Consider the following 12,717-nt stretch of genomic DNA (forward strand, 5'->3'; position numbering starts at 1 on the left):
TTTTCTCATACAATACACCCTAACCAGTTTCCCCTTCCTCCACTCCTCCCAACTCCCCACCACCTCCCTTCTTCCCCAGATCCACCTCACCTCATTTCTTCTCAGAAAAGAGTAGGTCTTCAAGAGATGACAGCCAAATAGGACAAAACAGGATATGAAAAGACAAAAGCACTCCTATTAAGGCTGGACAAGGCAACCCAATAGGAAAAGTCCTGAGGGCATTGGGTCATTGATTAGACTTTGTTTTACCTCACCGTGTTCTTTCAATGGGAGTATTTATGATGCTCTAGTAGAACTCGGATGTGGTAGGGATGATATATAGTTTTTCTCCACTGGTGTAGCTCCATGAAATTTACTGTGACTCAGATCAGACTACTACTTCATGGGACATTCAGTGGAGTTCTGGCGCAATCACTCTCCCTTGTAGCCAGAGAGGTTCTGCAAATCAGACCTCAGAATATAGTTCCCTGACACCTGCCCTTGGTTGGCCAGGGTGGGATATGCAGGAAAGGGCCTTTGTCTCTAAAGTTGCTTAGCCACTCACTCAGTGCGTTTTTCATTTGACTTCTTGACACTGCTTGAGTTGAGTGCCAAGAAGAGAAGAGGCTCTTCCTGGCCCCTATGTGGTATGTGGTTTTCAAGATTCATTTCTGGTTACACTGAAATTCTGTGCAGTGATGAGTCCATTATCAACTATGAATCCCCCCACCTCCCTTTTGTGCTCTGCCATATGCACCACTCCCCCCCTCTTCAATTTTCTTGCTAGATTGTATAATGCTCACAATATAATCCATATAGGCCCTTTCTCTTTCTTTAGCTATCATCTCAGGCCACTGCATGGCATTCTGTGTTGGAGCAAGGCACTCCACTTTGTGCTGAACTTCTGGGCTCTGTTTTTCTTTCTACTTTCTTTGTCTGTGCATGTGCTTTGTTTTCTCTTCCGCTCAAAGTTTAGTTCCTCTCTCGAGCTACCCACCTCGGGGAATGACTACTCTTCCACTAGCCTCATGCTACTTCTTAAAATTTCCAGCCTGAGTAAGGATGTGCATCGGTATTGACTGCCATCCTCTCCCTCTGTAAGATGGGTCTGCTTCATCTACTGAAATAAAGCATCGTCCTCTGCTTAGCATTCAATATAATCCTTCACTAGAGCTCATTTAGAAGACACAAATAATGTTATAAATAGTCCCATAGGTCAGAGACTGTCAACAGGGTGTCACCATTCCTAGAGAAATATTTTGGAAATTAATGAGGGCTCTTGAGAGTGTTATAATGAAAAAGGTGCAATTAACGCCAACAAAGGGGGGGGTGGCATAGACACTATGTGTTCTCTAGTACACTAGACAGTTCCAAACAATGATAAATGATCCCATGTCCCAGCAGATATTCAAGGGAGTGGAAAATGTTTTATTTTTCTGAACCAACAAGCTCCACTTTGCGTGTGAACACAAAGTATCTCTTACAGACTTTTATTAACCCCCATTCTTTAACAAAATAAATGCTCATAAAGAGGTGTGTTTTTCCTTATTTTGGAAAATCACCTCTGTCAGCGAGGCCATAATTCAGAAACCTCCTAAACAACACATGGAGATTATTTGTACATGTTTCCATCCAGCATCCAATTTCTTCACTCTGTGTTCAGGCGTGCCGTGCCCCACTGTGTACATGTTGAAACATACAATGTTTTATTATAAATCGCGTTCCTTGTAACTCTCTTATGGAATTACAGTTTCAACTAAACTGTTACATTCTTTACATTGATTTTCTTTTTTTGAATTTTATGTGTATGAATTAGCTGCCACCACTTTCTTTTTTAGTAAAGACTAACAGGAAACATTTCAGGGTTTGCAAGCCAAATGACTTCTCCTACAGCTTTTTAGACATCATCCTTCCAAAGAAAGGAATTGGTTGATAATGTATAAGCAAATAAGTATAGTGAGCCAAAATGATTTGTGAACACTGAAGTTTAAATTTTATATAATTTCCATATCATAAGTTATTGCTAGTGTTTGATTTTTTTCAAGCATTTAAAAATGCAAAACCATTCCTGGCTCTTGAGCCCTGCACATGTCTTCCCAGTAAGAGCTAGTTTGCTAATTGAATCTTCATAGTGTATTACAGGCAAGTTTTGTGAACAGAAACAGTAATATGAGAAATTGTATTTTGTTAATTTCTTGATTATGATATAATTAAAGTTTTATGTTGAACTTTAAAAATATATGCAAATTCTCTAATAAAATGTTGGGGTTACTACACTAAGGGTAGGACCCACATCAGTACCTCTGTCAACCCTTATCAAAGAAGTTACTTCTTGCAATAGATGGGAATTAAAACAGAGACACACCGCTGTATAGTATGAAAAGAGTGAAAGACTTTGGAGCACTTGGTCCTAAAATTCTTTATCAAATCCCTACCTTCAAAACTCTATGAGAAAGAGGAGGTAGAAATATGTAAAAGCCAGAAGTTATGGGTGACTCCATAGAAAGAGTGCCTTCTGCATACAACAGTACTGTTGTACATATGAACTGACAGAGACTGTTGCAGCATGCACAAGACTGCACAGGTTTAAGGCAGATGGGGTCACAGCACTGAGAAGGGGAGGTGGACACAGGGTTCCACCCCTAAAATAAGCTATTTGTAATTGATACCTGTTGGCAAAGGGAAAAAATCAGTTTTCTCAAATGGAGTGTCACTGGAGATATCAAACACAGAACACTGCAGACCCCATGCTCAGTAACTGGCCAACACAAAATTAACTTCATGTTTTTGCTCTTGTTTATTGGGAAGTATTTTGTGGTGGTTGTTGTTGTTGTTGTTTGTTTATTTGTACATGCGTCAGTCCTATTGTGTTCCAAAGACACTGTTTCCTTGAAGTCATTGGTAACTTGTGGCTCTTACAGACTTTTCCCACCTTCTCTTTATCATAGATCCCTGAATCTTGAGGGGAGGTGTTTGATAAAGACATCTTATTTAGGACTGAGTGTTCCAAAGTCTTTTACTCTCTATACATTGTCCAGTTCTCTCTCTCTCTCTCTCTCTCTCTCTCTCTCTCTCTCTCTCTCTCTCTCTCTCTGTGTGTGTGTGTGTGTGTTTGGTCTTACTTGTTTTTATTTGTTTTGCTTTTGTTTTTAACATTTTTATGTTTGTTTATGAGAGATAGAAGACATAAAGTTGAGTGGGTAAGGTGGTGGAAATGATCTCAGAGGATCTGAGAGAGAGACAAGGACGTGATCAAAATATATCATTTAAAACAATTTTGTTGATATATCATATATATTTCAGCTAGAGGCTGGAGAGATGACTTGATAAAAAACACAGATTGTTGAGTCCACCCCACGGAACCTCATTTAAATGATGAAACATAACCAAGACAATCCCCAACAACTGGCAGTGAAAGTAAATACAGAAGGCTTACATTCTCAACAGTCTTGACATGATAAAGCACACATGTGTCTTGATAAGACTGAAAGGTTCCTGTCTGAGATAATGAAAACTTTCCTGAATTATCTCTAATGTATTCACTGGTAGATGAAATTCAGGACCAATGCTTTCAAGGTTGCAAAAATACAAGTCTTTTCCAAACTACCTAGAGAACCAGAAGGGTCCAGATCGAGTTTCATTTAGTAAAATATTAAGGTTTAGTTTTGATCTGTTTTGAAAAGTTGTATTATCTTTGAATTACATTTAACCTGCACCCAGCTAAGTGTTACACAGTGTTTCCAAAAAGGGGGGGGCAGGGCTATTAGGCTTGATTGCATTATATGTCATCTCTATTCATGTCATGAATTTCTAAGCCTTTGGAATCTCCCCTTGTTCCTGTGGCAGTGGCCCATCAATGTATTGAGGAAGAGAATGAAGCAGTATCTATCATGCAGTGCTGATGCTCAGAGAAAAAAACTATCAAAATGCTTTCTGAATCCTAACCCCTTTTTCTCTAGCACAGAGGGATAGTCTTTGTCCATCCACTCCATCTGTTTTCTGGAGCCGGTCATGCCTTCAGGAACTTCAAGTGCAATGCAAACATCTGGACTCTATAACACACGGGAATCCAGAGTGCCCAGAAATCTGGTGCATGTTGCTGCATCTACTCCCTAGACTCAGGCTGAGCCACTTGTAGCTGATGATATTCCAGACCTTCCCAGCAGTTCTTTGTTACCCTTCTGTATGTCTCCAAAGTCCCAAGCTCCACTGTCAGTTTCAGGTTGGACTTCTCTTTTGTTTGTCTTCTGTCAACTGCTACCCTTCAACCATGGTGTCACCAGCTGCAAGGTTCCAGTCTCATAGGCACAGAAAAACATTACAGGTGCATCTGGAATGCAGAGGGATTTAGCAAGTCCCTTGTCTACACAAAGCCTTGCTTTCAAGCCTGACATCCTATACCCATCCTCTGTAACACAAAATGATGCATCTCAAAGATAAGATTTAGAAAAGGGAAGTTGAATAAAACAAACATAATAAATAAAGGTTTAATGTTCGGTTTAATCAAAACAGGTTGCAAGTTTGGTTGCATCTCCTGAGTCTTCTTCACCATAGCTGAGAACTAAAATACAAATACAGTTTAAACAAACAAGGACAGAGTTCTTACACACTCTTTGAGATTTGTACGCACGTGAGTCCAACAAGTGGTGTGTTTCTGTGTGTATCTGTGTGTGTCTGTGTGTAAAGTCAAGAAGATAGCAGGTAAATAAGCCAAAACATAGTCACTGTGTCTTTACTGCCATAAAAATACCTAAATACCTTAAAGAGCTTGTCTGGAGGTTCAATCAGAAAAACAGTTTCTCCTATATCCTTGACCTAAAAAGACAAGTCCTCCTGTGTTTTGGGGAGGTCATCCTCTTTAACTGAGTATGCTGCTTTAGGAACCATGCTGTGTTCGGAGGATTTTTGTTGCTGTTATTATTTTTCTTGTTGTTTTTTTTATTTTTTTTTATTTTGAGAGAGAGAGAGAGAGAACATCTAATTGGATGCTTAGGGAGATGTAGGGATCTGGGAGGAGTTGGAGAAGAGGAAAGAATATTATTAAAATGTATTGTATGGAAAATTCTTTTAAATAAAAATTTTAAAATATCCAAATAGCTATAAAAATCTATGACAAGAAATTTACAAGCTAATTGTACATTTGAAGGGAAAAAAAAGGAGAAGATTGTTAAGGATTCTGGCTTTGGAGTAGTCAAAGGTGATCTTATGCTTACTTAGTATTTTTACTTAGCAGTCAGAATGTGGCTCTTGTGCTATATCTTAATCTACCTTCTGTTTGTTTCTCCTTTAGCTCAACAGAATTCACCAAAAATCCATGAAGGCTGGTGGGCATACAAGGAGGTGGTCCAGGGAAGCTTTGTTCCAGGTAAATACACTTTTATTTTTATCTATTATTTCAGCTCATTTTGTTCCTTAAACATTTTTAAGGAGATAGAAATACTCAACACCCCATTTATCAGTTTACTAGTCATACCTCATACTCCTATGTACTCGTAAAGTAATTATAAAACAGAATTTGATGAACATCAGTGTTATTTCGACAATGTCACGTTGACTACATGGCCTGAAACTTATAGTGAAAGTCAGGAGAGTCTATAAAGTGCTGGAAGAGTATTGCATACATTAAGGGAAGGTTTATTTGGGGAGCCCTAACTTATATGTAACACATTATTTTTCTGTGTAAGCCTGTAAGCCTCAGGTTAATCCATCAATAGGAGCCTCCTCTAAAGAGAGGGAGAATAGAAGGCTGAGAGCAGAGGCTCTCTGCCCACACTTGGTCAAGAGAGAAAGGACTGTTCTTAACACTAATGAAACAGGAAACTTGAACAGACTGACCACGGCAATGAAGCTTGCTGGGATACATGCTGTCACTGATGTCACTGCATCAGAATCGATGCTCAAGACTCAGCAGATCAAGCCAAGCGCCATCTAAAAATAACAGGTCATGTGTGGATACAGTCAGCATGCGGGCGGTGAACTGAGCACCAAAGGCAGGCGGCAGCCAGAAGCACACTGTGACTTCAGTTGAAAAGGAAAGCAGAGGGTCCTTTCTCTACCACGTCCCTTACTCATAATGATCCTATTCTTTACATAATAGGTGGAATTAACAACTTGGCATTAACCACAAAAACCATAGACCATCCCGCAAGATATCAGAAAGGGAGGGAAGCAAAGGAAGGAATGAGAGTTTAAAGGGAAAAAGACATGGAAGGGCAGCATATCTCCTGGTATTTTTAGCTTGCTAGATGCGAGAGAGACAGAAAGGCAGCTCCCAAGAGCTTCAATGTATGGTCCGCACTCACCCGTGGTGCTCAGAACAGAAGATCAAAAGAGCTGGCTGAGGTTTCCAAACTTGGTCACAGGTAAAATGTGCACTGTCCCCGGTCATCTGTTCATTCTCGACTGCTCTGTCTTTTTACCTATTTCTTCTGTGGAGCTTTTCATATAAGCTGGGCAAAGAGAAGGAGCTTGCGAAATTCCTTTCACCATTTCTGTCGTGGGACAACAATAAGTATTGCTGGGCTTGTTTCTTTGGAGGAAGACATGCATGGTAAAGGAGAGTGGGTGACTCAGGAAAAAGCCAGCTGGCTGCTGGAGAGCCTCAGCGCTCTACAGTCCAAACTTCACAAGCATGCCACGGCACATGGCACATTGTTCTTCAGCCCAGTGTGCACAGAGACTGAATTTAATTCGCCCACCAGTGGCCAGGTTTCTAATAGCAATTGTGTAAGTTGTATGCACTATGTCTTCTTAAATGGGTATAGATACCTCTCACTGGATATTCATAGTTGGCAGAATCCCTGTATATGATATAAAAGACTTAAAGACGTGTATTTTGTCAAGAGAAACCGTTTTTATACGCATGATAGTACAGAAATTATATTACCCATTATATTTTGTGTAACTGGGAATATGGGATTAGAGCAACTGAGGAGAGTCCCTCATTTCTAAATTACTTCTGCCTCTCTAGAGAGCACCTGCAGTGATTGTCATACCCTTAGGTAGAATGTGGTTCTGTAGCATTTTGCCAAACTTATACTATTTGTTTTGGTTTTTATATCCTCTTTATATGTGTCCAAAACCCTAGTGTGACTTCTTTTATGCTTTCGAGACTACCTTGGGTAACAATTATCTTTCCTTTGATGCTGACTCAAGAGTTTTACTTTTCTTCATTTCCAGCTTGGTATGCATACAAGTTGTGGCTATAGAACTTGTGTTGGAGAGAAACACATAAAGGCCACAGCAGTGGCAAGAGAAAGGTTAACTTGGTGCCCAAATGCCCTACTTTGGTCATTTTGGTGGTGTTTATGCAATACTTCCATGATGCAGAGCCCCTTGTTTGGGGATAAAGAAGAGGAACTGGCTCACAGCTCTTACTCAAACTGAACTCGCCATCCAAAGGGCTAGATAGACCATAAAGGCATAGCTCCAGAGAACCAGTTCTGTCACAAGGCTGATAATGGTGTAGAATGGCATGGTTCAGCCTGTGTGGTATGTATCAGAATTTCTTGCTGAGCAGCTTAGAATAGGCCTTCCAATAGCCTCCCCCTCAGCAGGCTCTGCTTTGCAAGCAAAGCCCAGATTTTGTTGGACTATTCACCCTGCACACAACTAATATCTACAACGACAGTAGGGATTTCTTTCTTCTTCCTCTTCTTAATTTTCCTACATATTATTCACCCTTCTTCCTCTTCCTTCTTTTCTTCTTTTTGCCAGCAACACTGTAATGACTAATTTACGTAACGAATAGAACATAGAGCATGCTACCAGACATTTAGTAAGAAATGTTCTGGTGTCTGTTTGTCTTCCTGCCTCTCCCCTACCCTGCCCCTGTGTGTGTGTATGTGCGTGCACGCGTGTGCATATGTGCACGTGAGTGATTGTGTCCTTCCACATCCTTCCTTCAGTTATTTCATTAGTTCTCTTTCTCTGGACAACTGACCAACACACACAACAGATTACTGGTTCTGTCTGTGCCATAGTGTGAAAGGAAGTCTGCTGAATAAACTTGAGTACTAAAGCCACAGCCACAGTGAAGACAGCAGAATGGAAATATAGAAAGGTCACTCTTATTATTTAAACCATTTTCTTATTATTCTGTGTGCAATGTGTGTGTGTGAGAGAGAGATGGTGGAGAATATATGTGTGTGTATACATATATGTGTGTGTATACATATATGTACATATATATATGTATACACACACACACGCACATACATATATGTCACTGGGCTCCAACTATAGTAAAGGTGTCGTGGGAAGGGGATGCCACTTTCCTCAGTGGAGTAGCCACGGATAAGTTGCGCAGCTCCAGTCAGTAACCTCCCACCCACCCTCAATGAGCCACACACAAAAGGAGGATTAAAAAGTTCAGTGCTCAAGGGACTTGTTGAAAAGAAGGACTCCAGTGAAAGGGGGAGTGGCGAGGAGAGGATGTGGGGGATGAAATGACTAGATCTCATCATAGAAATGTGTGAAACTGTTAAGTACAAAAGCAAAATAAATAGCATATATATGTTCACACAAAAAAAAACAATATTAGGCTAATTATGCTGTTGAGGAGTTAGCAGAAAGTTTGTTTGGTACCATTTGAATTATATTTATTAAATAATAAAAATGTGTGTTATAAATATATCACACATATATAACACATTTTTTAATTTAGTGTAAATACACACATGTCTTTAACACACTTCTGGAATGTGTGCCAAACACTGTCTATCCATGTTCTACTTGTTACAAAATGAGCATCTTCCCTTAGAAGGAGACATTATGCTGTGGGATGTTATGGCATACAGTGATGACATTTCACTTCTGGGGCTTGCAGTATAATAAGGGAGCCACTTGTTAGAAAAATTACGCAACCATTGAACACCCCAATAATCTGCTTTGTGTGGTAAGGTTCTCAAGGGAAGTCTCTTTTTCATCCTAAAACAAAATGACCTGTGCTTGCTTCCCTTCTAACGCTGTGAATCACACCCATGGATTATGTATTTTCTCAAACTTATGAAGCTCTGGAGAAGGTGAAAACCCCTCTTAGATTCTGTCAGCTGCTAAGGCTCACCCCAGGTCCCTAGACCCAAGCCCCTCAGCACAGTGACCCAGGATGCTCTCCTTTGACCTCCCTAGAAAAAGTAATATTTGGCACTGAGATACGATTCTAAAGAGCTTACCCTGGCCTCAATCTCAGGAGGCAAGGGGAGAAAGACAGATAAATGGCTGCTATCTTACAATGTGTCCAGGACTCTTCTCAGAAATGTTTGGGAGTTACTAACCCTCAGAAGGGGAGGCACAGCCCTGAGGATCAGTAGCACTCTAGAGAAATGGAATTTCAGAAAGAAAAGCAAAATAGGCAAAGGTTTGGAAACCTTGAAAGGTACATGGCCCAGTAGAACAAGAGGAGCTCTGGGCATTAACACTTGAGAGCAACAGGGGTCTGATCTTGAAGTGATGTACTACTTGATATTCTAGAAGCCAAAGATCCTGAAGAAACAAGGAAGAGATTGACAATATTGCAAAGTTCAAGCAAAAAGAGATTATTTGAACTAAGACAGAAACAGTGAAGGTTTCAAGAACAGGGGTCCTCCTCTCCTCTTATCTCCTGCACCATCAGGATATAGCACAGGCCTTCCCTACAATAGTCACTGCACATCTACTTAATTGACTTGGGTCAGAACAAGCACATAAGAAAGAATAGGATAAAAACTCTACAGACATGATCCTCAGCCCTTGAAGTGATGATGATGATGATGATGATGATGATAATGATGATGATGATGATAATGGCAATGATAACAGTATGAACTCCAATGCATGCAAAGGGAAATCACTGTTTTTCTCCATTTTATTTTGTATCTAAGAAGCATGTATACTAGACATGTGTTGAAGTCAACAAACAATTTTGTGGAGTCAGTTCTTGCCTTGCACTTTTTGTGGGTTGTGGGTATCAAATTGGGATCATTAGGCCTGCAGAATACGCACTTTATCTGAGGATCTCTCTTGCTGGCCCAACACTGTACGCTTTAAGGACGTGCTTCTCAACTTGTGGGGCACAACCCTTTTGGCAGTCACATATCAGATATTCTGCATATCAAAAATTTACATAACAAGCAATAAGAGTAGCAAAAATTACAGTTATGAAGTAGCAACAAATAATTTTATGGTTGGGAGTCACCACAACACAAAGAACTGTATTAGTAGGTTACAGCATTAGGAAGGTTGAGAACTACTGTTTGAAAGTCTAGTAGAAATAGTCTAAAATTCAGGGAGTCCCTACCTATAAAGCCACAGCAAGTTAGAACCAGAGATTAGCCAGGACACTACCTACTAGTCTAATAAATGGACTCAGAGAAGGGTTTCAGGTCATAAGGTCTGTGTGATGGCAAGCATGGGCAAGCTATCCATGAGAAACAGAGCAAAGGTCATTCTGGTGAGTGCGAAGTAACAGAGGCCAGGTGCTTTGATAGTGGGTGTGGTCAGAGACTGATGCATGGAAAGGCTCACAGACCATACTTAGTATTTGAATAGAGGTTCTGGGAGTAACAGGAGGACAGAGAAACAGTTATGAGCCAATACTTCTCCCTGGAGATACGGAAATCACCACAAGGTCCTGAAACTGAGTCCATGGCCGTCAGAACGATCAACAGACAAACTTGCCACGACTGCTAATATTTATGATCAGGACTGGAACTAAGGAGTTTCATTAGCTCGCCATGGCATCCGATGCTGCAGTCTCTAAAATCAAATACAAGTGGCTCATCTTGGACAGTAAACTCTCCCCGAACACTCTTTTCCAGCATTTTCTTGCTGGGTAGTCTTTAAATCTCAAGACTATTAGATGAATGTAATTATCTCCACCCACCTGTGGTGGCATACTGAAGTCTAATTAGCTGTGTTTTGCCAAAGGCCTATTCCTTTTGTTTAAAAAAAAAAGTCTCAGGCTTGACACCAGTGATACAAATAGCTCTTCTCTCCCCAGCAATCCTAGTCAGGAAAACAAACAAGAAGACAAGGTTCTTGCTGATCTAGGATGCCTCCAAAGTCATACATATCCAGCATCCCTCCTGTAGTAAACAGAACCCGCAGTGGTTTCTGTTCCTGTATTAACTGCCACCACTTATGTAATCAACACGTATTTACTGTCTCCCAGATTCCCTGGGTCAGAATCTGAGCAAGACTTAGTTGGGTCCTCTGTTGCGGGAGGTCCTTCCGCTCCTCCAGCCAATAGCCACTGAGATACCAGCCCATTGGGGCGTGGTCTCTCTCTCTTTAAAAAAGCTGCTACTTCCCTTCTTGCTCTCATTGCTTTCTGCTCCAGTTCGGCGACTAAACTTCTTCCTGATTGCGCAGAGGGCTGTTGTCTGGGACGGTTATCTGTAAGTTTTTCCCCTTTAAATAAATACTTAATCATAATTAATAAATAAATAAATACTTAATCATAATTCCAAACTGGTGTGGCATTGTTTGTGACTTATGCCTTCATCTGGTCACTCTGTCAAAAACATCATTTTAACTTATGCTTGTCTAACGCTGTACTCCTAATGGACTTGGAAGAGTTTGCTTCCTCTCTAGGGATGAGGGCTTAGGCTTGGGAGGGTTTCTTCTTCATATTGGCTATTGCTTCAAAGATAACAAGAAGGTAGCTCTTTCAACTTAAATCTCTGCCTGGGAACTTTGGGAAGTTCTATGTTCTCTTTCATTGAAGATCAGACCCATGCAGAGTAATGGTCTTTTGGATAACTCACAGTCAGTTGGTGGACAGTGTTATTCATGTCTGCAAAATTTCTTCATTTTTGTCATGGACAGTAAAGAGGAAGGGTGAAATTCCATCAGATCAAAAGATACCTTTCATTCTAAAGCTGTTTACTATTGAAATTCAGAATCCTGAGGCCATTCTAGAATTTGATCAAACACTTCTTTGTGCAGAGGCACAAAATATTAATCTAATCATACCCCTGAAGTCTCTTTTGCTATCTAAGGTAATCCATAAGAAGACAACATAAGACAAGTGACATTACACACTAAGTTCACAGTGGTAGAAGCAGGTCTAGAGAATGGTACTATGGAGCTGTGTTCCTCCCATCTAGACTGTATGAATGTGATTAAGAAACTGCTTCTTGGGTGGAATACAGTTTGTTTTCCTTTGTTTTATATGTCAGAAGCAAACTGAACAACAGACTAAATAAATAAATACCATGCCTCTATAATTATAATCTTAAAAATTTTTATTTTGGAAATTTTTTGGTTCACGAAATGTTACAAAGATAATGCTGGAACTTTCCAGGAACCCTTTATGTCTTACATTACTGTATGCTATGCCTTTGTCACAAGATAGACACCAACTGGAGTATATAACTCTCAACTGATTTATAGGTTGTTTTAGATTTCCCAATATTTCAACAAAATGTCTTTTCTATCCAATTTGGAGTACACCTTTGTATAGCCATAATGTTTCCTTAGTCCCATCTGTGCAATGAAAGTCTCTCACTGTTTCTTCGGTGTTCCTTACTGTTAGTTTTGCCATGTGTTGCATAGTTACTTGATAGAACATCCTTCAGTATGAGTTTGATGGTTTTCTCATGAATAAACTGGAATTGTAGTTCTGGGTGGAAAGTTTCAATACAGGTAGACTGACATTTCCATTACATTTCTTAGTGGTACACGGTCATTTCATGGTTGTGCCTCATCCACACATCCTCATTAATGTGCAGAAAAGAAAGATTCAACAAATGAGAGGTT

At 40.1% G+C, this 12,717-nt stretch overlaps 1 protein-coding gene across 1 annotated transcript in view; it reads left to right on the top strand.

The window, feature by feature from the left end:
• Positions 1–12,717, top strand: part of Ca10 (carbonic anhydrase 10) — a 475,330-nt gene that overhangs the window by 68,485 nt on the left and 394,128 nt on the right. The window contains exon 2 of the mRNA XM_050156762.1: positions 5,270–5,344. Within this exon, the coding sequence (XP_050012719.1) occupies positions 5,270–5,344 (75 nt within the window). The remainder of the gene's footprint in view (positions 1–5,269; positions 5,345–12,717) is intronic.

The sequence above is a fragment of the Alexandromys fortis genome, unplaced genomic scaffold (assembly GCF_014885135.2).
Source record: "Alexandromys fortis isolate MF-2015 unplaced genomic scaffold, M_Fortis_MF-2015_v1.1 scaffold_31, whole genome shotgun sequence".
Taxonomy (NCBI): domain Eukaryota; kingdom Metazoa; phylum Chordata; class Mammalia; order Rodentia; family Cricetidae; genus Alexandromys; species Alexandromys fortis.